Source organism: Laccaria bicolor, genomic scaffold, assembly GCF_000143565.1.
Source record: "Laccaria bicolor S238N-H82 LACBIscaffold_1 genomic scaffold, whole genome shotgun sequence".
In the NCBI taxonomy this organism is placed as follows: Eukaryota; Fungi; Basidiomycota; class Agaricomycetes; order Agaricales; family Hydnangiaceae; genus Laccaria; species Laccaria bicolor.
Window position 1 is genome coordinate 1,230,259 of NW_001889872.1, and position 22,236 is coordinate 1,252,494.

General features: G+C 48.4%; 9 protein-coding genes across 9 annotated transcripts; 5 read left to right on the top strand and 4 right to left on the bottom strand.

The window, feature by feature from the left end:
* Positions 1-21: 21 nt before the first annotated feature.
* Positions 22-3,209, top strand: LACBIDRAFT_301133 (uncharacterized protein; the record flags this gene model as incomplete). Its single annotated transcript, XM_001873362.1, has 7 exons — positions 22-251; positions 298-620; positions 674-1,294; positions 1,344-1,850; positions 1,902-2,165; positions 2,215-2,928; positions 2,977-3,209. The coding sequence occupies 7 exons, from the start codon at positions 22-24 to the stop codon at positions 3,207-3,209; spliced, it is 2,892 nt and encodes a 963-aa protein (XP_001873397.1).
* Positions 3,210-3,301: 92 nt separating this feature from the next.
* On the bottom strand, positions 3,302-5,550 carry LACBIDRAFT_291692 (uncharacterized protein). Its single transcript, XM_001873981.1, has 2 exons — positions 5,434-5,550; positions 3,302-5,368 (listed from the first exon to the last, which is right to left on the bottom strand). The coding sequence occupies exon 2, from the start codon at positions 5,347-5,349 to the stop codon at positions 3,379-3,381; it is 1,971 nt and encodes a 656-aa protein (XP_001874016.1). The 5' UTR covers positions 5,350-5,368; positions 5,434-5,550; the 3' UTR covers positions 3,302-3,378.
* Positions 5,551-6,310: 760 nt separating this feature from the next.
* Positions 6,311-8,958, bottom strand: LACBIDRAFT_291693 (uncharacterized protein; the record flags this gene model as incomplete). The annotated part of the gene is made up of 4 exons (XM_001873982.1): positions 6,311-6,543; positions 6,638-6,890; positions 6,944-8,468; positions 8,511-8,958. 4 exons carry the CDS (start codon positions 8,956-8,958, stop codon positions 6,391-6,393), a joined length of 2,379 nt encoding a protein of 792 aa, XP_001874017.1. The 3' UTR covers positions 6,311-6,390.
* Positions 8,959-9,279: 321 nt separating this feature from the next.
* Positions 9,280-10,491, top strand: LACBIDRAFT_228716 (uncharacterized protein; the record flags this gene model as incomplete). The annotated part of the gene is made up of 1 exon (XM_001873363.1): positions 9,280-10,491. One exon carries the CDS (start codon positions 9,280-9,282, stop codon positions 10,489-10,491), a length of 1,212 nt encoding a protein of 403 aa, XP_001873398.1.
* Positions 10,492-11,488: 997 nt separating this feature from the next.
* LACBIDRAFT_291694 (uncharacterized protein) lies at positions 11,489-13,249 on the bottom strand (the record flags this gene model as incomplete). Its single annotated transcript, XM_001873983.1, has 8 exons — positions 11,489-11,651; positions 11,705-11,964; positions 12,013-12,153; positions 12,211-12,428; positions 12,485-12,767; positions 12,817-12,836; positions 12,894-12,947; positions 12,997-13,249. 8 exons carry the CDS (start codon positions 13,247-13,249, stop codon positions 11,489-11,491), a joined length of 1,392 nt encoding a protein of 463 aa, XP_001874018.1.
* A 294-nt stretch (positions 13,250-13,543) lies between these two features.
* LACBIDRAFT_320837 (uncharacterized protein) lies at positions 13,544-14,725 on the top strand (the record flags this gene model as incomplete). The annotated part of the gene is made up of 5 exons (XM_001873364.1): positions 13,544-13,683; positions 13,732-13,963; positions 14,017-14,502; positions 14,562-14,623; positions 14,680-14,725. 5 exons carry the CDS (start codon positions 13,544-13,546, stop codon positions 14,723-14,725), a joined length of 966 nt encoding a protein of 321 aa, XP_001873399.1.
* A 766-nt stretch (positions 14,726-15,491) lies between these two features.
* LACBIDRAFT_320838 (uncharacterized protein) lies at positions 15,492-17,346 on the top strand (the record flags this gene model as incomplete). The annotated part of the gene is made up of 7 exons (XM_001873365.1): positions 15,492-15,616; positions 15,668-15,808; positions 15,871-15,950; positions 16,082-16,287; positions 16,340-16,450; positions 16,501-16,694; positions 16,749-17,346. 7 exons carry the CDS (start codon positions 15,492-15,494, stop codon positions 17,344-17,346), a joined length of 1,455 nt encoding a protein of 484 aa, XP_001873400.1.
* A 269-nt stretch (positions 17,347-17,615) lies between these two features.
* LACBIDRAFT_301140 (uncharacterized protein) lies at positions 17,616-19,801 on the bottom strand (the record flags this gene model as incomplete). Its single annotated transcript, XM_001873984.1, has 7 exons — positions 17,616-17,796; positions 17,847-18,072; positions 18,122-18,159; positions 18,218-18,234; positions 18,292-18,635; positions 18,724-18,939; positions 18,994-19,801. The coding sequence occupies 7 exons, from the start codon at positions 19,799-19,801 to the stop codon at positions 17,616-17,618; spliced, it is 1,830 nt and encodes a 609-aa protein (XP_001874019.1).
* Positions 19,802-19,925: 124 nt separating this feature from the next.
* LACBIDRAFT_170265 (gamma-tubulin ring complex protein) lies at positions 19,926-22,234 on the top strand (the record flags this gene model as incomplete). Its single annotated transcript, XM_001873366.1, has 3 exons — positions 19,926-20,797; positions 20,848-21,880; positions 21,929-22,234. The coding sequence occupies 3 exons, from the start codon at positions 19,926-19,928 to the stop codon at positions 22,205-22,207; spliced, it is 2,184 nt and encodes a 727-aa protein (XP_001873401.1). The 3' UTR covers positions 22,208-22,234.
* Positions 22,235-22,236: the final 2 nt, after the last annotated feature.

Sequence of the window (22,236 nt, forward strand, 5' to 3'; positions counted from 1 at the left end):
ACTTTTGCGCTGCACTCTATCATGGCTCCGTCCATTGAACCGTACCCACAACCTCAGCCCCTACCCTCAAAAACAAAGCAAAGACCCACCAGGGACTCAGGGGATATTAGGTTAAAAAAAGCGAAAGGAAAACAGAATGCCTCACCGCCCATACCACCAACGGATCCATCCCCGCCCACCCCATGGGAGTGGGCATCTCTGTCAGATCCTTCGTCCAGCAAAACTCCCCCAATATTTACCAACGATGGAAGGTATATATCATTCCGTCTATCCTCCCTTGTCCCACTCTTAATTTAGGTCTGCCAGTTATTTTTTCTCTCTTGTGGGCTCTCAGGTCAAAATACATTCCGTAGCGACTGGGCAGGTCGTCTCTATCTTAACCTCTTCCCCACCTTCCACCACCGAAACATCACCGGATTCGCTGACATCTGCCATTATCAATCCTCACAACGCGTTCCAATTGATCACGGGCTCACTCGACGGAAGGGCGATGATTTGGGATTTCATCAATGCCACTCTTCTTCAAACTATTGATATTGGGCAGCCAATACATTATATTTGTGCGCACAAAGAGTTTAAGGATACGATTTTTGTTGCAGCGTCTCGCCCTACAAAGAAAGGTTTTGATGGTGAATGCTGTCGTTAAGTTCAAAACGTTCTAATATATTATCAGATAACAACGCCGTTATATTGCGCGTCTCTCTAAAACCTACTGAAAATGCGACCGAAATTTTGCCCATTGGAAAAATTCGTTCTCCTGCTGGACTTGCTATCTCGCCCAATGGCGCATGGATCGTCGCGGCTGCTGGACACAAAGTCTATGTCGCAAGAACATCAGATTTGGCTTCTGGGTTTACTAAATACGTATCACCAGAACGCCTCACCTGCTTGGCATTCCATCCTTCTGATGAATATTTCGCAACGGGCGACGAAAAGGGTGTGGTCAGGTTGTGGTATTGTCTCAACAACGACTTGGCTATCAATTCTCGCGGAGTAGAGAAGCGGACACAGACCACCTCGTTGCATTGGCATGCTCATGCGGTGTCTTCCGTTACTTTTACGCCGAATGGAGCCTACTTGTTAAGCGGCGGTGAGGAGGCCGTCTTGGTGATATGGCAGGTGCACACCGGAAAAAAGGAATTTATTCCACGTTTGGGAGCGCCAATAAATGCTGTATCTGTCTCTAATCGAGGGACCGCCGAAGAATATTTGGTCAGACTTGCAGACTCTACACACTCTTTCATTAGTTCGAGCAGTCTGAGGATTACAAGAAGCTACTCGCAGATCAGAGTTGGTCAGTTGGAAGTTTTAATCTATCACGTGGCCACTCACCCTCGTATCAGATCCCTCAATATGTTATCCGCCCTCAGCGCCGATTTCCGTCCCTCTGGCTGTGCATTCATCGTCGTCAACCCTTATTCTTCCCACTTCACATCCATCTTCAATCCAAATATACTCCCCACTTTCCTCCACATCAACGTCGGAGTTAGAGGTATCGCCTTCAAACCGTGTTTCAAGACGAGATGAGAAACCATTGGAGCCTTCTCGGGTCGAAAGCGTGGTCGTGTCATCATCTGGATTATGGATGTCGACGATAGATTCTCGACAAGGCGATGCAAATTTTGGTACCGAAGTCTTTCTGAAATTTTGGATTTGGGACCAGAAGACGCGACGCTGGCTTTTGAACACCAGGATAGACAGGCCGCATGGTCAAAAAAAAGTAAACGACCTCAGTTTTAGTCCTGATAAAGGCAAGAAACAACCGATTACTCTCCTCTCAACTGGCGAAGACGGTTGCATAAAATTTTGGGTATTGCGGAGTCGCAAAAGTGGGTCGGCCTCCCAAGAAGGTTAGTGCCTGATGCAAGCGTCAAAGCGGCTCTAACCTGCTCGTTCGGTAGACTTTTGGATTGCTCGCGCTTCTTTTAGTTTCCGCTCTGCGATGCCTCACTGTGCATCGTGGTCCCCCGATGCTTCTCTTGTCGCTGTATCTTTAGGCCCCCACGTCGCTATCTATGATCCCATTACTGCCACTCTCTGCCAGACATTGATCGCTCCAGAGTGTCAAGACTCGAAGTTGGTTGACTTTATAGGCAACGCAGGTCGGTATCTGGCTGTCGCCGGGTTAAGCAGTATCGTACTTTGGGATCTTGTCTCGAAAACTGGTAGGTATCTGGCATTTTGGTGACACCCATTACTGACCCGTTGTCGTAGTTTGCTGGCATTTTGACAGCCCCTTGGGTGTGTGCCGTATCGTCTCCCACCCCACTGAAGACAAATTCGTCGTCTTTCATGAAACGCCTCTGGACGACGAAGGCCAAAGAACCACCATCTCCGTATTCCACGTTTCTTCCCGCGTTCCCCAAAGGACTTGCACTGTTCCTTTTGGCCTTCGGAATGTAACGTGGTATTGTGCGTCTCCCACTACTACTAACTTCAGTTTCGTCGGCATCTCATATAACTGGAGTGTTGTCGTATTTGGAGATAAAAGTTTATTACGAAAGGGAGAAACGACGACTTTAAAAGAGCTTATTGGTTTTTCTACTGTTCAAGGACGAACACTCTTTCAGGACGTCTTTGGGAAGTCTGCATTCCTTGATGCCTTCACCAGAACATCCCAAGCACCAAGAATTTCCTCCGAGGTTCATACAGAATCTGTTGACAAAGCAGACATGATTTTTGAATATCCTGCCTATCTCATGCCATCTCTTGATCACCTTTTCGACCCACTGTTAGAGTCTTTCCTGAAAACTTCAGTCCAACGGGCAAATCTTTCTCAAGAAGTTGCAGCTGGAGAACAGGAGGAAGATGATGTAGATATGGAAGACCCGATGAGTGCATCGATAACCGTTGAATCGGTTGGACGGTGTCTAAATCAAGTGAAACTGGATGTTGTGACGGATCTTTTCAGAAGACATTCTATCTGTGGTGCGTAATGTATAGTTCTCTATATGTCTTCTTCCATATTCGTTGCAGGTTCCGCGGGAGCTGTCCATCCAACAGTTACCGGTCAACTGAACGACATTGCACAATGTCGCGTTAAAGATATCCAGCCTCTATCCCTTCCGAAATCTTTTCTGTTCAAGAATGGGACGCGCAAAGTTGCCTTGCTTTTGTCGAACTCCACATCCCCGTCACCTGCCTCCTCTGTCCCTGTCTCGTCATCCACGGTCACAACTGGCAAAAAGCGCAAAAAGTCTTTAGGGTGAATTCCTCCGTCTTTCTATTTGCAAGTTGTACCACTCCATACGTCTTGTGCGGAATATCTTTTGACAGATGTCTAAAATATGATATAATTTATGAGGCATCTGATATGAGCATTCCGTAAAAATTACTAAATTTTATCACATATATATGTGGACTACGCAGAAATACTGGTTAAATGGATAACCCTGCCCGTAGTGCCTCTTCTTCTGGTGCCCGAGCGCCTGGCGGGAGTTGTAAGACTTTGCCTGGGTTGATGGCCTCACTCAGCGCGGCGTGCTGCGACTGGTCGAGTTTCTTGTTCATAGGATGGAGGACGTACATCTTTTGAAGAGGGGCACCGATCTTCCTTCGAGCCGCCGTCCATCTGGCAACGATCATCGGATTCATCGTTTGCCATTCCAAAAAAGCCAGCTTAGGAGAAATTACGTGTGCAGGCGGTTCGGAGGCTTTCGATTCGGATTGAGGATCGTAGAGGAAAAAGTCGATTAGCATTTCTTGAACATTGGAGATCCGGAGATATGTTAGCAACGGCATGGACAACAACCATTTCACCATCGTCGCCGCTATCTTGGGTGAGGGGATGATCTCGACATTGTAGATGCATAACAGTTTGAGCTCTGGGGTATGCAAGGCGGTGAAAAACGGTGAGTAGTCTTCTCCGGTGAGATTCATAAGTGTCACGTCAAGGACATGTGGTGCCGATATTTGCGACAAAATGTAAACACCATATGACATACTGAAATCCCCCAGCACCATAATCCTCAGATTATGAAGGACGATCGGGGGATATCTAGTGGCCTCTTCCAATTGCCATTGCGGACCCGCTCCATCGAGAATTAGCTTTCGCAATGCAGGAGAGTTCGAGAGCAGCCCTCGAAACTGTGAAAGAGTCGGGGCACGCTCGAGCGGAATTCGGCGTATATCAAGTGTTGTCAGATTGACAAGTTGGGATTTCATCCAGTCAACGTGAACCCCATTCACGGAAAAATATTGGAAAGAAGGGATGGCCGCGCCGCCAAACAGAGCCATCGGCTGGAGATAGAAGCTGGGTTCATAGCCATCTCCCATCTGCACGTATGGCGATCCGGCACGGTGCATTTCAAAGCGCTCCATTATCAGAGGTGTGTTATCTCTGGCAACGTTTCGAAGCTTGTCAAGCACCAAGAGAGCAGGGTCCCAATCTTGAACGACGATAACGAGAATGCGAATGTAAGAAAGTTTGGCAAATAGTTTATTTAGAAGTTCTTCCATCGCTTGGAGAGACATCGGCTCTTCTTTGGTATCGCCAATGCGAATGTCCAGGGGAGCAGTTCCCGCTCGATCAAACCACGTCCACGATCGTTCGTAGTGAGGGCGATCTCTGAACCATATCGCATTCCAGATTGTAGGATCTCCCAGAGCAACAGTGCGCCAGTGGCGGCAGATCCCAATGACTGTTGCGCGAGCAAGAATTCCATCTTTAGGCTCCCTGCATGACCACACGACATAGTGGAAAATATTGGCGATAATCTCTGTGGGTAGATCGTTGATACGAAATATGCGAGGGAAGTGATATCCGTATTCTAAACGGGTCATCCACAAGGTGTCTTCGGTGATACGTTCTCGGACAGGCAAAATTTGAGCCTGCCTAGCTTCCAAGCGACGAATTTTCTGAATACGAGATATGGTCGAAGCACGACATTCCAAGAGCTCCTGAGGTGAGAGTGGATGGGGATTCCAGTCCTTGATAATTTGACCCATAACCGTTTTCGCGAGCATGGCGTATTGATGAAAATCTTGCATAGTTATTTTTGGGACTTCGCCAGGCTTAAAAACAGCTGGGCCAGGTCTATAGTTAGATCGAAAGGCTTGGAGATGGTTCAAGGGTTGATTGGGGAGGGGCTGTGAAGGCATAGTCGATTGTAACGATCGTGGAGCAGCCCGGGTCATGGCGGTTCCTGAACCGCTCGCGACAGGCCTACTTTGAGAATTGGATGTGGTAGAAGTAGAGGGAGAGACTTGGCTGAAATTCTGACGACCCTGGCGAACCGTATTGGGTGGATACGCTCGATTCAGGCGATCCATTGCGTCAAGAAATGATTCAGCAGGTGGAGATGTATTGTTGGGAACGTTTGGAATATTATTTGTTGAATTTGTGCGCATGATGGTGATGCGGGTGGCTCTAAAACGACAAAGGGCACATAGATTAAAGTGGTGATCAACGCAGAACTGGGGAATGGATTATACCTTGGGATAACGCAGCGGGTTGGAGGGAGAGTCGAGAGGTGAGGAAAACAGGGATATAAAAAAGAAATTAAGGATTGGTTGGTGGTTGAAATACTTGTCGTAGGCCTTTGTTCTGAGGACTTGTTCTCAATCGATGCTACTGTCAAAGCGTGTTGTTTACATAAATAAATCCAGCGCCCACAGAGCCAAAGAAACACCCACAATGATGTAACAACGCCTGAGCCACTCAGTGGCCTGCCGATATTAATGCTTGAATCCAAAGTTTGTAGAAGTGGAGATGTGAATGAGTGGCAAGGGAGATATGGGCTGATCTTCTCGTTAGGTCCACCTCTTTTAAGCCTTTGGCCTCCCTTTGGTGAGTGGAAACAAACAGGTGGCCAGGTGCTTGCCTTGTCCTCGCCATCATATTGATGATTTAAGGATCAATACGCGTCCCTTTTTGAAGCAAAGAGCGTGACGGATGCTTCCGAGGTCATTACGGTGAAGGTGCTGCCACCGGGAGTCCAGGGATGGGCCCAACAAAGGAAGGATTCGACGAATGAGCGCTTACGCCCAACGCAATTTATCGGGCCGATACTCAGGAATTTTTCCAGCCTAAAATCCGGGAAACATCTCATGAGAGCTCTGCGCTGGCTCTGCAGATCGATTTGCACGAGAGGGTCGACCAAATTGCAGGAAGAATTGCAGACTCAGAGTACCGATTGCGTACAGAATCTAGCTCCATAGAAAGTTGAACCACTAGCTTGTGAGGAGCGCAAAGGTGGGTAGCCTGCCAAAGAACATAGGAACGTCGGGTTTTGCCAAGGTCACCGTTAAGTCATCGACATGAGGCTCACAGCCACGTGAGCTTCTTGAGCCCTTGTCCCTTCACAAACATCACAATCATAACCATAGTTCTACTGTACATGTACAAACGACATTCATATTCTTACATAAGTTCTCAAGCAATACGACCACTCAGTGCCATGCACCAGGAATATCCTTCTCCTTTGATCCAGACGCGAAGGCGGGCTTGGGCGACATGGCAAGAAGCTCTTCCAGCAGTGTGGTGACCAAATTATCTTCCTCATCCTTGGAGATAAGGCCGTTGGCAGGCATCTGCGCCTTGATCTGCGATGGTAATAGCGGATATGATGACTGCGTAAAGCCCATCTGCGCTCAACGACTTCAGTGACAAAGAATTCTCATTGAACAACAAACTTACATCTGCCAACCGCTTGGTGATTCGGCTCAACGCGCGGGCGGTCAAGTCTTCAGAGGTCTTTTCGCCCCGTTTGTGAGATGAACCGTGACCAAGATGAGTGTTGTGTCGACGCGGAACACTAAACATTTCCAACTGAGGGTAAGGGCCCCTGGCATTGCTGATAATTTGTACAGGAACCTCGGGTGCAGAATTATCACCTAGAGGAGATGATGTGGAGGGCACTGGTTGCGGTTCTGTAGTATGCTGTATGGCACTTTACAAGGAGGTGTCAAAACGGGAGAGTGATTAATTAAAAAATTCGCTTACGCATTTTCGCTGTTGGCAATGTTGCGGTCCCTGTCCTTCTTGCGTTCCTCCTTCTCCTGGCGGTATCGCTCCTTCTCGGCTTTATAAAGGAGCTTAGCTGCCTCAACCTGAGCGCGCAACTCTTGAGGCGACGGCTTAGAAGGTTCAGACGACCCCGATGGCGGCCTGGGGTTGTACGCCCTAAATCCCCAAGGGGAATGTGGCGGCGGCGGCGGCGGTGGTGGTGGTAATGGGTGGCTTGTGCTGAAACCCCGAGGGGGTGGTAAGTGAGGAGGGTACGCCCCACCAGAAGAATTGTAATAGAAGGGAGGGAAGTCGTAAGGAGCCAAACCAACATCGTGAGGTGAGTTACCAGCATGTGGGAAGTTGTTCGGTCGTGGAAGAGGCCTAGGAGGGCGCAATTCCTCAGCAGCGGCAGGGCCACTGATAGGTGGCTGTTCCACGGGGGACGTTGAGGTAGGCGCAGGAGGGGTTACCTTGGGAAGGGGGTTGGGTGCTGGCGAAGGAGGTAGCACAGGGGATATCTGGGAAGGTGAGCCCAGAGGAGGGGGAGGGCCTGGTGGAACGGGGATTTGATGATCCTGAGAATCGTGATGACGATAGTCATTGCGTACAGCGGTGCTGTGAGGAGAACCGTGACGGAACGAAGGTCCGTGGGCGTGATAAGTGTGGGCACGGACTGGAGGGGGGCCACCCCAAAACCCCCAGCCTGGACGTGTATTTGAAATACCCGGAATCGGTGGGTGACCTCGCATACGGTGACGGGCAAAATTTGCACGGGGAGGTCCATACCATGCTGATGATGCCGATAGCTGAGCTCCGTGTCTTGAGTCATCAGTTACTGGATTAGCAGGAAGGTCAGGGGTAGGATTTGCCTGCCCTTCTGAGAGTGATCTCAACATCCTTCCGAGCACCTCGGAAATCCGTCGTTCTGCCTCTGATTCGACGTTACGGCGCACCTCGTTTGAGGACAGTTCCACAGATTGTGCAATGTCAGTCACGGCCTGTGATAGTGCCTCGCCATGAACCTGCCAGTATACGCCACTTGTAGCGTTGCGAATGATATTGCGAAGACCTTCCGACAGTTCTGGGTGAGCTGAAACGACAGTGGTCAACGATGTAAGGAGAGCGGCAATGTCATGTGAAAGGGACGGAGACGTATTGACTGCGTCACCAGTGGTTGGAAGAGGAGGATCCTCAATGACCTCCGGCAAAGCAGGCAGGTCCACCCTGGAGCTCTCCTGAGGCTCACGAGAATTTAGATCTTGTGCATTAGCTTTCGGGGTACTTTCAGCGGTAATGTTATTGTTTGTATTTTGTGGTGGTGAACTGGATGACGCTGGATTTTGAGAGTGGAGGTCGTAGACATGGATGGGATGCTTGAACGGTGATTCCTCCGCAATCATGGAAACAGTGGAGGCTGCAGCAGCAGCCACTGTTCCGTTGGGGCTTGACACATCCTTTGCCTTGCCCTTATCAGACTTTGGAATCTCGCAGGTTGGTTGAACAGCAGAGTATTCATCATCTGTTTGATTGTCTGATGTATTATCGACACTCGGTGACACACTGTTAGCGTCACTGTCGATGACTTCGACGAAGGCATGAGGACTCTCAACGCCTAGAGTCCTCCCCAGAAACAAGTCCGAGATGCCGTGAATGGTAGGGAGGCGCTGCCAGTCATCGTCAAGGTCAAAAGATTCGTGGCCAAAGGTGTTTCGATTTGGTGGGGCTTCAGACTTCTGCCCATCCCGAGAAGACCTTAAATCGAGAACAGCAAATTTGATGACTTCATTAGAACGATGAGACAGTCGATAGAAGTCCTGTAGCTCATTGTTTGAGCTCAGAGTGATTTCGTCGTTGTCATTGTCGATGTAAGAAACTCCAATTTTGTCGAGTGGGATAGCATAAAGGTGCTCCAACCTGGACGCAAGAGCCTCCCAGGTTGGAAGGTCTGGAAATACAATACGACGGGTATGGCCGTCTAACTTGGAAAGCTTGAATTGTGTTTGAGGCATTGGTAACCTTGGGATAGAATTCGACGTGGGCGTGGGGCACTGTACGGTAGTCATTGTCAATTAGCGCGCTATATAGCCAAATTTGAAACTCCGCGCTGCGCACTGACGCTGCGCATAGCATCGAGTCATTTGGCCACTTGTTGACAGCAATACATACTTTTGGATTAAGGCAAATAAATACGCGCTAAGCGAAACAAGAGCGAGAATCGGCATACATCAAGCGCGTCCAAGCGCATCCCTAGCGTGTCCGAAGTGTCACAAGGAGTCACGACGTTTGTGCTAATCTTTTTGCTGCGCCAGCATCACGGCGACGTTTCGATCATGCAGTTTCATGTCCTTGGTTTAGGACCCATTGGCTCTCTATTATCATATCACTTGCGCCGCAGCCTCCCACCTTCGCACTCTGTCTCTCTCATCTACAAAAATATTACCCAAGCCCAAGATGCCACCGCGCGAGGTGGTATCCTGCATGTTGACCGGAATGCTATTGTCACCAACGCGAGTGGGTTCAAATTGGAGGCTTCTATAAACCCCTCAATTGCAGAAGGGGAGCCAAATGACGTTGTCAGGAATCAAGACTTGGGGGCAGATTCAGATCAAATACACTCTCTTTTCATCACGACGAAGGCGCATCAGACCTTGCCCGCGATTCGACAGCTTCTGCCGAGGCTATCAGCGAACTCAACAATTGTTCTGCTACAGAACGGCATGGGTATCTATGAAGAGCTCATTAGCGAAATATTCCGCAATCCAGAACACCGTCCGCATTTTATCCTAACTTCCAACACACATGGCGCATTTTTGAGAAAGCCAAATCACGTCGTGCACACGGGTCTGGGTTCCATAGAATTTGCTATTGTTCCGGATCCCGGCGGGAAGAACTTTGAGAAAGGCTTCGAGGAATCCTCTCCAGCGCGCTCTCCCCAACCCCGCCTCTCAGATATAACATCGCCTGGTCACCCAGAATTTACACGTTACGAGAGCCTACGGGCCACCGTTGCCGCTCTACTCCTTTTGAAGCTGCTTGATGTTTCTTGGCAACCCATGTCTCAACTGCAGTTAGCGCTGCGTAGAAAACTTGCTGTCAATGCAGTCATAAATCCATTGACGGCCATTATCGGTTGTCGTAATGGTGATATATTTTCAAGTCCATCATCTGATCTCATTTTAGACAATGTCTGCCGCGAGGCTTCCGATGCTTATGAGGCCCAAGTCTCGTCAGAGACCAAGGAGTGGTTGCAGGGACTTTCAATACAGGGGATAAATGTAGAAAATGTGATGGTTCCCCGTTTTCCTCTATCCTTGACCCAAGCCCGTCTAAAATGGGAGGTCTTACGCGTCGCAAAGCTCACAAAAAAGAACAAATCCTCTATGCTGGACGATATCCTACGTGGACGAGCGACAGAAATCAAGTATATCAACGGATACTTGTTGAAGCTGGGCAATATATATCAAATTCCCATGCCTACAAACGAAATGCTCAAAAACCTAGTCGAATTGCGCAGCGATATACCTTTGGATCAGGGTTTATGAAACGGATCGAGAGATTTTTAGGGCTTATCTACACCTCGCTCGACCGCCCTCAGACGAGGATTACATTATACATTTGTGCCTCGAGAGTGCAACCACGCGAAGCCTCTAGGCACAAGTTTCTGACCCACATTCTTATTACCCCACCATCTCATCTTACAACATCTGCCGGTCAGTTGTCAGCATCATCGCGTGAGATGACAGGAAACACAAACGAACACGTAAGAGTTAGAGCCCCTTCCTAAAAATGACGAAACTAAAATCTTGGCCTTTCGCTAGGGGTTGACTGCCTTCTTGTCAAGCCCCAATGCAAGTTGCAATGACGATGTTGAAAGAAACGTGGAATTGATGTTGTTGGTCACTTTGAAACCTTTGCATCATGTAGATCGCCGGAGGTATGAAGGAGTTGTGTGCCTCAACATAACGTCTATTTCCGCCCTTACATTCGACTCACACACAGGCCTTCCTCACATCCTCACAAACCTTTTAAACCTAATACATGACGCACACGTAAAATTTGGAGGCTGAATCATTGTTGTGATATGCCTTGCCTTGCAAAGCGTGAAAGTTGTTGGCTAGGGGGTGATCACATCCCCCACTTCGCTTTTGGATTTTCCACAGATTCAAAAAGATTTCTTGGCAAGGTCGGCGCGAAAGGAAAGGGCGAATTCCCTCCCGATGTACTCTGAGCGTCCACCTCCAGAGTATCATATATATTCAATGTCAATATCGAAAGTTGTGCTTGCGATCCCGACCAAATCCCGACCCAAGTTAACCTTGAGCTAACCGCATGTACTTTGTTTGGTAACTTAGCTCTACTTAGACTGTCTGCCTTGGCTGAACTGTCAAGGACTCCAAGTGGAAGGAACGGACAGATATTAATGCAAGTAAGTACGAGGAAAGGTGAATAAAAATAACGATGAGTTCTTCGTCCATGCTTTTACAATAATGTATCGACATAGGTCCATTCCACCTCAGTACCGATAGCGGGAGCGAAAGTTCAATGGTCATCTGCGCCAAGCTTTCCCCATCTGACGATTCTGTAAGGACCATCCTGCCATGACTGGGTCCGTCGTCGTGCCAGAATTGACATTGTTGACCGATCCGTCCCAACAAACCCAAGCCCACCTGATTGAATTGCAGCGTCGATGAGCACGGGAAACCTTGGGAAAAATCAAAATTACAGCCCCCCAGGAATGAACTTCGGATTGCTCACCATCCACCATGAAGTTCAGCTGTATTCGAGTGATCGATTTTATACCAGCCTTGGGAAGTGACCTCCTCCCACCAGGTAGCATTCTTCTCGTCACTTGTCATGACGACATGCTGAACAGAGATTCCCTTGCGATCGAGGATTTCCTTTTTTACTTCCTCGACTCTCCGTGCGATCACAGATATGGGTGCAAAGCAGTCGCTCAGAGCCATTCCAGTGCACCAAGTTGCAAAATCACCATGACGGATGTGGATGGCGATCCACTAAAAAAATCTGTCAGAAATAAATGCGCGAGGGCCAAAAACACGCACAGGCGGCGTCGCTTGAGCTTCTTCGAGTCCGATTGCCTTTCTAACGTACTCATCTCTAAGATGTTCTAGCTTCGGAGTCCAATGCATGTGTTGGCCGACAAATCTCCATGCCGGGCTGTAGTCAAAGTCAAACTCATAAGGCTAGCAGCGAAGATCTTTGTTAGCTTGAAGAAGCTATCTTTCTCGGTCTGGACGAACCTGGTTCGCACAAACATAATATAAATAGTCGTAACAGAGAAGTTGTTCATCAGGTGGAAGGATTACATGGTCATTGCGCGACGGCATCGGTGGCAGCAAATTGTCGGCCCGAATTTCTGGAAAAGCCAGGGATGCTAAAGACCAAAAGCTGGCATGTGGATCGTGCTGAAAGTGGGGGAGAAGTTTGATCCATGTCGGGGCTTTGGTATACGATATGTCTAGAATTGGAAATTTAAGACAGCTGCCACGGGGAGCGTTGATGATGCTAACTGACCAAGGGTGAGGAGGTCAAGAAGGAAGCTATTACGAGGTTCCGGCTCTCGCTCCTGGACAGCTTGCCACACACTCCAACAACCAATCTCATCGCGTTCGTGTGCACTCAAATTTTTTATCTCATGCCATTCGACGATTGGTATGCGTAGCGCCTTGCTCAGACGGGGAATGTCGAAAACTTCTCCAAAGTTGATGGGCGGAACGTGACCACCAATGTGAGTAGGAGTAAACATTGGAATCACAGGTATGCGTTCTGTAATAATGCCCAGGTATATCAAATTCATCTACGGATGACCTTTAGCCCTCTGGTCAAGGTTACAATAGCGCACTCACGTAGGTCATAACGTCGTTGGCTTGAAATGAAATTATTTAGCGCGATATTGCAAAGAACAGATAGATAGCGGACATACTCCACCCTGCCGATATCCAAGAGGTTATGTATTTCATGTTGGGTCGTAGATTATCTATCAAGTGGGATTTGTAGATGATCAAAGGGTGAAGGGAGTCGATTACCTCGGAAGTGAGGGGTAGGTGAACCATTTATGAAATTAGATGAAAGCAGAGTAGAGTCAAAATTGGTTTCGGAGAGAGCAGGGTGTGTCGGTGTAGGCGAGGGATCGTCGGGAAAAAGATATGTGGTCGGTTGTGAAGTCCAGACAGCAGAAGAAAGCAGACCGAGGAAAGAAATAACTGCTAAGAATATACAGGTACTCAGGAGAAGACGACGCCTTTCCCTAGGCTGGCGAAGCAGGTCATCGAGAATCATGGAGGGGCGAGGCCAGAGCGTCGACGGAAAGCGAAGGTGTGTATTAGCGGGTATGAAGTGTAACAAGGATCATACAAGGTATAAATAATTTCAATTGGCAGCTCGGGCCAGTAGTGGACCTCGAGTGGACCAGCTCGCTCATGATCAATTGCTCAGCGCTGTTGAGCGGATATCTCCGCGTGCCTGGCTAATAATAGTATTCGATGTGACATGTGACAGATTAGTACATAACACACCGTTCTCAATGTCATCTTGGCTCTACCCAAGGCTCTACCCCTCCTTGCCCTCTTCAAAATGCCGTCTGACCAGGCAACCAGGCTTCAAGTTGCAGCCGTCGTTGCATTCTACATGACGTCGGCCCTCGTCGTAAGTTCCTTTTCTCCTTCGTCCTACACTTCTCACCCCATCTCTTCCAATCATCAGATGGTCTTCGTGTGCGTCTCCCACCATCCATTATTTCATCTTCTCATTCTTCTTTCAAGTAACAAGGCCGTTCTGAACAACACCCCAGATCTTCCCCTGTTGTTTCTACTTCTACAGCTCATAATCGCTGTCCTTCTTTTGCATGCATCCGCCTCTCTTCATAAGGGTATCGAAATACCAACTTTCGACGTACAAGTTGCAAAGAAACTCCTTCCCGTAGTCTCTGTCAATATTGCTGGCCTGGTTTTTAACACTCTTTGCCTGCGTGATGTCGATGCATCCTTTTTTCAGGTGAGGTTATTCACCACTCACTTACCTCGTGTCATTTAGCAGTCTCTGCCTAGATTGCCAGAGGTCTTGTCCTACCCCTCACAATTGCCGTGTCTTCGGCATATACACACAGTGCGCCGTCCCGGAACGTTATCATTGCCGCAGTCACTGTCACTACTGGCTTCATGGTGGGCGTTGCCCCTTCGTCGTCCACTCCTGTATCCGCCATTCCATCCACCCTCTCCTTGTTCTACGGCGTTCTGTCGTCGCTGTTCATTGCTTTCCATGCTGTTCTGATCAAAAACTCCCTGCCGCATTGCAATAATTCCACGATTCAGCTTGCGTGGTGGACAAACTTTGGCTCGGCCGTAATGATCCTACCCTTTGTCCTCATCCGAGGGGAAATCTCAACTCTCTGGGCGATGTCACAGGCTCAGGAATGGAATGGCACCATCTTTGTGTGGGGTTGCCTTGTGACCGGAATCTTTGGTTTTTTGCTCTGCGTCGCCGGGCTGCTCAGTATCAAGGTTACAAGTCCTATAACGCATATGTTCTCCAGCGTACGTATTCATCGGTGCCTCACAATATCCACTGACCTGAAAACGGAACCTATGATCAGGCAGCACGATCTGTTCTTCAAACCGTGCTTGGTGTCTCGATCTTCAAAGATGTTCTGACTGTGTAAGTACACCATCACTTGCACCTTACAATGACGCTGATACTTTGTGCGGGATCAGGAACAGAGCGGCTTCGATTTTAATAATTCTCGGAGGAACCATGTAAGCAAGATCATGCCACTCATTCCCCCGAAGACAGTGTGTGAGTCTGATGTTCATAGGTTTTACACTTGGGTCAAGTCGTTGGAGACGTCGCCAAAACCTGCGACACGGAATGTGGACCTTGAGATGGCAGACAAAGATTCTATTAAGCTGAGGGAACCGAGCCGCGTTACAGGGGAGGCTGAGGAAAAGATATGACGGCAGTTAGTGCTTGAGACGATGGTTAGATTTTTGACAAGGACACGCATCGGAGTCCGGACTAGTGGATAATGGATAATTACGATACTGATAGACAGCCTGGGACTTTATTCAAGGGGGAGGGGATTTTGTACTTGTTGTATTCTCCTGTACAAGGCCTCATTGACATTACGACGAAATTTACCACTGATACTCCTAAAACCCCTTCTTTCGAACCTATCTTTTTGTAGATCATTGTAAATCGGAAATACTTTTGCTCTTCGGGTACACAAAAATCTAACTGGGTAAGTATGTGTAATGCCACGCTTTGCCACGACGTCGAGATTTAAAGATCCTATTATTGGTTCCGCAACAATCCAACTCGAGATCAAGGCGTCATGATGGGACGAACGATATCGAACTAGCTCAAGTACTATCATGTTGATCCCCCCGAAGACGGAATGAAAATCCAATGAGAAGGCTGAGCGCTGACCGCCTCTTGACACTTAAAGCGCGTCTGCTCCGAGTCCTACTAAATCTTCCCCTCCCTAGGCCTGCCAATAGCCCTTCAAATCCGATCGTCTCTAGAAAAAATGGCGGAAAAGCCTACTATAGAGCTCGACGCAGATGCAGCGCATACAAAGCGTTCCGAGCGTCAGTTGGGCGACACAGAGGTGTCATACTTCCTGCCTTCCCGCCAATCGGGTGTAAATGATATGTAAATCTGCCTTTCTTTTAAATTGTGCGTATGCTTACCCAAACCCCCCAGGTACCTCCACCTCGGCTGTCGCGCTTCAGCATCCATCCTCCAGCGGGAACGTGTCTGTCTGATATGGGCAATCCTTCGATTGAGGCATCCTTTGCTGGCATCCCGGGTCGAGATGCTTGATTACGAAGATATCCGTTTTGTGTATGCCCTCCTTCAGTTTCGTTCTCGATGTACATCTAACTTTCCTCTGATCAAATCGGAAGATACGAAGCACCTCCCTCGCCTAAACATGCTCTCGAGGATGCGGACAAAAATCTCGCTTATCGAACTCAATCGGCTGAAGGTAGCTCTGTTTTATTATCTTTGAGGTGACCCTTGCTTAGCCTTCGTAATATTCAGACCTTATCGACGGATATTTGAATGGATCACGTACATTGTCCAACGAGCGCCTTTCTTATCTTGTTGTATCAACAGTCCAGAATACTTCGGACATCGCAAAGAGTGCCGATGCGACGCAGAATTACGACTTCCTCATCTGCGCTACACATTTTTTGGGGGATGGCATGGCTTTACATCGATTTGCAAACGACTTTTTTGGCATGCTTGGTGGTTTACTAAGCGAACAACAGCTTACGGTAATATTGGAAGATGAATGCAAGCGCTGTTACGAGACCTTGAATGTGAGTTCAAGTCCCTTCCTCATCTGCCAGGATTTTGAAAAATCTGTTCCAGGAAGCAGCTCTGCCGGAGTCCATTGAATCAAGACTGCCATCTTCTCCCGGTGGAAAATTTTACCATGCAGCATCCCTCGTTGACTTCCAGATCGGTCAACACAAACTCACAGTTTGTAGTATCTTGACTTCTCCGTACAGCGTCTTGACACACCGTTCTAGGGGGGGCATAGTTTCCCCCGTCGCAGTGCAAAAGAGCGCCGTACGATCGTGCCTACAGTTTCGTTTGACCCGGCTCGCACAAAGTACATCTTAAGCAAATGCAAATCTCGTGGCGTCTCCATTTCGAGCGCTTTGTTCGCAGTGTGTAACGTTGCGTGGGCAAAAACTTACGGCCAGAACTGGCAATTACCCATGTATGCTCATAAATTTCTGTCCGTATCGCGATACTGAAGGTTCTTGATAAATAGGATGATGTATTCGGCTCTCAATATGCGTCCATTTTTACAATCCAACAAAGCACTGAATGACTCCTACTGGTATATCGCTATCGGCTACTTCAACATTGTGCTTCCGACCTTCCTACCTCGGTCTGGTGACGTAACTCCAACCTTCTGGCTTCGAGCTCGCTCAGCAAAAGATCAAAGTACAAGAGCCGTTAAAAATCCTATGATCATCCCGCGGAGTCGCCGAATGGCTGAAGAGCGAGGCTCACGTGCTCGTCAGTGGGCTAGGGAGGACGATGGTGTAAAAGCCCTTCCACCCCGAAATGTGGCACCCACCATTATCAGAGGTTTCGATAAATCTCCTTCCAGCGCTCTCATGGGGTTATCCCTCCTTGGAAACCTTGACGGCATTTACAAGCATCCAAACTTTCCGGATATCAAGTTACACACCCTCACTACAGGCTCTCGACAACGATCAGGTGGGATGCTCCTGTTCGGCTATACGTTCGCCAGCAAGTTGTGGATCAGTTTTGGATATGACGAAAATGGATTTGAAGAATTCACAGTTCAGGAATTTTGGAAAAATGTGCTTCTCTCCGTTGACGAGTTTTTACTTGTTTGACATTTTTGATATTCAATTGGTACAAGTGAACATTGTTTTGGACTCGTAGTTGGTCTTCCTTTTTAGTTACAATCACTGGACTCAAGTGGACACTGTTTTATTTTGGACTTGTAGGGGCCCCCGGAAAAATGTACTTCTCTCCGTTGACGAGTTTTTACTTTTCGACACTCGATTATTCCAAGTGGACATTGTTTTGAACTTCTTCCTTTATGTAGTTACAATGAATAACGCTTACGAAGGCGAGAGGAGATCGAAACATGGATCACCGATTAAAGGTCGGGTAACTCTCGTTGTATCAAGCGAGTCCAGGTGCTCTCCTTCCACCAATCATTCATATGGTCGATGCGCTCCCACAGCGTCTCCTCATCAACACCATATATTTCATACCTCCCACCATCTAGTGGCCGACCTTCGCGTTTTGCCACATCTAGAGCAGCTTTATTTTCTCCTCTGCGACTTGGTAAGTACAACGCAAAACAAAAATAGTGGGAGATGCATACTTAAGAAGCTCAAGCAACTCCTTTTTCTCTGGAAAGAATAAGCGTGGTTCGAGGACACCAAGTATCCCGAGAGATGCTCGGTATAGAAACGAGTCCCCTTCAAGAAGCAGGACATCCCAAACCCTGGCACAGGCTTCAAACGGCAGGTGATCGAGGAAGAGGGGGATTAACCAGTCCGGAAGGTAGGAGGCAGGCGAGATTTGGTGCTGTTTGAAGTTGAAGTAAACTTACAAAGTTCAGATAAGAGAAAAAGCTGGGAGGGAGAGCCAGCTCACTTTTCGGCATGCCATCAGCTAGAAGTGTGTCGAAAATCCTACGAAGACAATGTCTGGTTAATTCCCTAAAGAATGCGCAGAAACTACCGCCTTCACCTGTAGTATGCTTCGACCTGTTAAATTAAAAACTCTAGAACCACAACAGCTTCATTGAGCTAATAATTACGTACATCTTCTTTGGCTCTGTCTCCTCCAAAGAAACTCCGCATACAATGTCTTTCAAGCAAATTTCGCATAACGATGAAGGCTTGCTGATTTGGCAGATTGATCAACATCATTGCAGCGATCTTGGCGGCCCCAAACGTATATCCCAACCCTTCATCGCTTCGAGACACTACCCAGGCTGATAGCATATCCTTCAAGTCTCCGTAGAGTGGGCCTGATTCTGGATGAAATATGTGCAATGCGGGAAGGGTAGTAGAGATATCGCGTTCAATCAAGTCTAGGGTTGTTTGCGGAAAAACACCAGAGGCAAGGGCACGTTTAGCACGAGATAAACAGGTACGGTAGTGATCTGGACAATATGTTTGGTCAGTTGCTTGTCGAGTACTGGAATCCCGTGAAAATTGCGTATTGGGCTAGATCATGGATCAAATATCTACCTTTGTTCAGTGCCAATGGGTTGCCTACAGCCTTCTCCCACATTGAGGCGCGAAGTTTTGTGGGTATTCCGCGCCACCACAGTTTTCTAAGAGAGGGTTTTTTGAAAACAACTCGCCAATCAGGGATCACCTCAGTTTCCCAAATGTGAAGGGATTCCTCTATAGCTTTTTCTCGCAACAGGCGACGCTCTTGCAAGGCCTTCCTGCGCTTCTCCGCTATCGTGGTATCACGTCATAAGAAGAAAATAAGGGCGAAACAGTGTATCCTACCCGCTGTACGGCTCAGCTTCATCATATGTTGCCAATCAGCCATATGCTTGTCGTCCTCTTGACGAGGCTTTGGAGGGAGGAAGGATGGGCGTGTTTTGCTCCTCACCTTTTCCAGAGCGGTAGGGCCCGCAGAACGGTTACGCCGATGACCTTGTGGTTTCTCAGTCAAAGGTACACTTGGCCCAGGAGGATCTGAAGACAAGGTAGAAACGATAACAGACTGAGGAGTGGACAGGGAGTGCGATGCAGGCTCCGCTACCAAAGGTAGACTTTTGGCGGTTTGCGTCACTAGAATCGGTGGAGCGGAAATATCTGACGTGGTGTTAGACGGAGGGCCTTCAATGGGCTGAGACAAGCCTGATGTCGAGTGAACTCGGCGTGGTGGCGGCTCAGAGGCGTTGACGACGACGTTGGGATGCGGGTGATGGTTGACATAGGCTGTCGGGTGCTCTCCTGGAGATTCATACTCCTGAGCTGGCGTCGAAAGGGATATCTGGGAAAAGTAGGCTGATAAAGCAGATCCCACCATTGGGGACTCCGGTGCTATCTGAGGATCGGAATTAATGTCTAGGGTAGAGACAGAAGTATTGGAGTCGTCAAAAAAGCCACCAGTTGATGCAGCATTTTCGATTTCCTCCCAAGAGTCGTCTTCTACGGGCATACTCCTTGCAAACTCCTCTCGGATGGCATCAGGAGAGAAAATGTACGGAACGTCGGTGTCGTCGGAGTCATTGAAGGCATCATCAAAATCGAAAGATGAAACGTGATGGATGGGGACTGATACAGGGATGTTGGCGAGGGTGTCCATCGCACGCGACGCCAGAGGGGAAACTACCTGCGACTTGGAGGTGCCATGATCTGACATGCGGTGTGACAATGACATTGACCCAGACCGTGACGTGATTGACGCGCCCCCATGATTTGCTCATGAAATGATAGCAGAAATTCTCCTCCTTCTGGCGGGACATTCATCGTCTCTATTCACCAAGGATTCTTCCCTCAATCCAGCTCTTGCTCCCCTTCTACATCCAGGCGAACAGCAGTGTCTAGAATCACTCGGCCTCATTGCATTTCGGTACCGAAAAATCAAGGTCTCTTGCAGCACTCTTTCGCGCTCGTCATCTCGCTATATATGTGCTCTTTGTGCGACTCTGAGCCATATTCTGAAAGAAGAATACGAATCTTTAGTTATCGAGACAGAGGCAAAGATCCTAAGGCGCGATTCTGCGCTTGTTGGAAGTGGTGCGTTTGTGCCATTGTCATCTGTACGTGCGATCTTTTCAGAATGGGATGCCCCACTCGCCGCCCTTTCCACGCTCATGGATGAGTTGGAATCAGAGAAACAATGGAAACCCGGACCATTGATTGATATGTTATTGGCTCGCTCAAGGACGGGCGTCTACCGCATTGCGGATATTATCTCGCGAATATCGATCACCGTTCAAGGTGTATGGCGAACCCAATTGACGGCGTTCATCGTCCACGGGTCTTTATCACCAACGGATCCTCTGGCATCTGAGGACTATGTACTCAAGGAAGGGCACATTCCTTCTTGCGTTTCAACTCAGACCCGGGACTCCATTGCATATGTGGGTCGAGCCATCGGAACCATCAATGCTGTGAGGTGGCAGAAGCAACTCCCAAGGGATATAGCTTCTGAGCATACTATGATGTTAGAATCCGTGCTGCCAGAAGACCAGCATGCATTCGACCTTGTAATCTCGCAGATCAGAACAAACGTCGGCGAGTGGCTTTGGCTTAATGTTCTGACCCGCAATGATATTGAAGGCGCTCTCGACTCATTGTATGCCTTCTTGCGTCAACTCTGTGCAACATAGCTTACGAATTTTGTAGAGGAAACTACTTCCTTCTTCGGAACGGGGAGTTTAGTCTTTCTTTGATTCGTGAAATCGAACGCCTCAAGACTTCGCGTTTGGCAACACGCGCGGGATCGACATCCATGATTCGCGAGCAGGATCTCAATTTAGCTCTCCTTCGCGCTTCCCTTGGAACGACGGCCCAGCATGACCCATATCTAGCTCGCTTGCGTTTCTCCCTTCCTTCTGGACCTCTTCGACCTCTCCTGCCGTCTTTGAGCAGCCCGAAAGGACAATCCTCGCTACCATCAACTCACGGGGGGGCGTCCAGCACGTCACTCTTCAATACTCATCTTCTTGGCACACCATTGTCATTGTGCTACTCCATCTCTTGGCCTTTGGATTTATTTCTTGATCGCGCAGACCTCTCGGCTTACGCGACGCTTTTCGCCTTTCTTTCTGCACTACGCAAAACACATACACGGGTAAACACCTGTTGGACTTCTCTTTCTAATGCGCAACGCGCACGTCGGCGGTGGACTGGTCTCGGCGAAGGTGGAACCACAGAAGATTCAGATGTTCGAAAACGACTATTAAGGTGTGGATGGGGGATTGTAAGGGATATGGGGTGGTTTTTAGACACGCTCTCCGGGTATGTGTTGATGGATGTCGTGGATGTGGAATTCAGAAAACTAAAGGATCGGGTGGGCAAAGAAGGAAACGGTTCCTCTGCACGAGCTGAGAGCAATGTCGCCTCGCAAAGCCATGCTGACACCCACAATGCCTCAATACCATCCGGTACTTCTTCTCATTTAGATTTTACCACCCTTCGAACCATCCATACTGGCTATCTCGACCGCCTGCTCAATGGCTGTCTTCTGACCAACCCCTCACTCACCGCCATCCTCCAACCGATCTTGGATGTTTGTGAGCGATTCGTAGCTCAAGTTGAGAGGTGGGGTGGTGATGTGCTGCCAGCATTGTTGTTTGAGGGTAGTCTGAAAGAGGGCGACGACCAAGTTGGTGCGATGGTCAAAGAACGCTGGCTTGTTGTAGCTGAAATCGATCAGGTTCGTTTGGTAAATTTGCTAGAGGAAGTACTGATTTTGTCTGCATAGACATTGCGTGATCTACTGGAGTCTTTCTATGAGCAACTGACAGCATCTACGTCACAGCAGCCTTTCTCATCTGGGATGGACACATCTAAGTCGATGTTTCTGCCAGGTGCCAACCAAACAACTGCGAATATGTCGAGAAATTCCAAAGGAGTTGAGGGGACAGACGACAGTCGAAGGCACGTTGAACGATTACTGCTTCGTCTTGATTTTAATGGGGGCCTGTCGAAAGCAAGGAGGAAGATATCGGGAGGGATCTTGGCTGAGGGTGGGCTTGAGTAGTAAAAAATGAATTTTATTTATTTAAATAA

Excerpts from the sequence above, each read along its gene's own strand:
- LACBIDRAFT_291692 (XM_001873981.1), bottom strand. The coding sequence starts at position 5,349 with ATGCGCACAAATTCAACAAATAATATTCCAAACGTTCCCAACAATACA.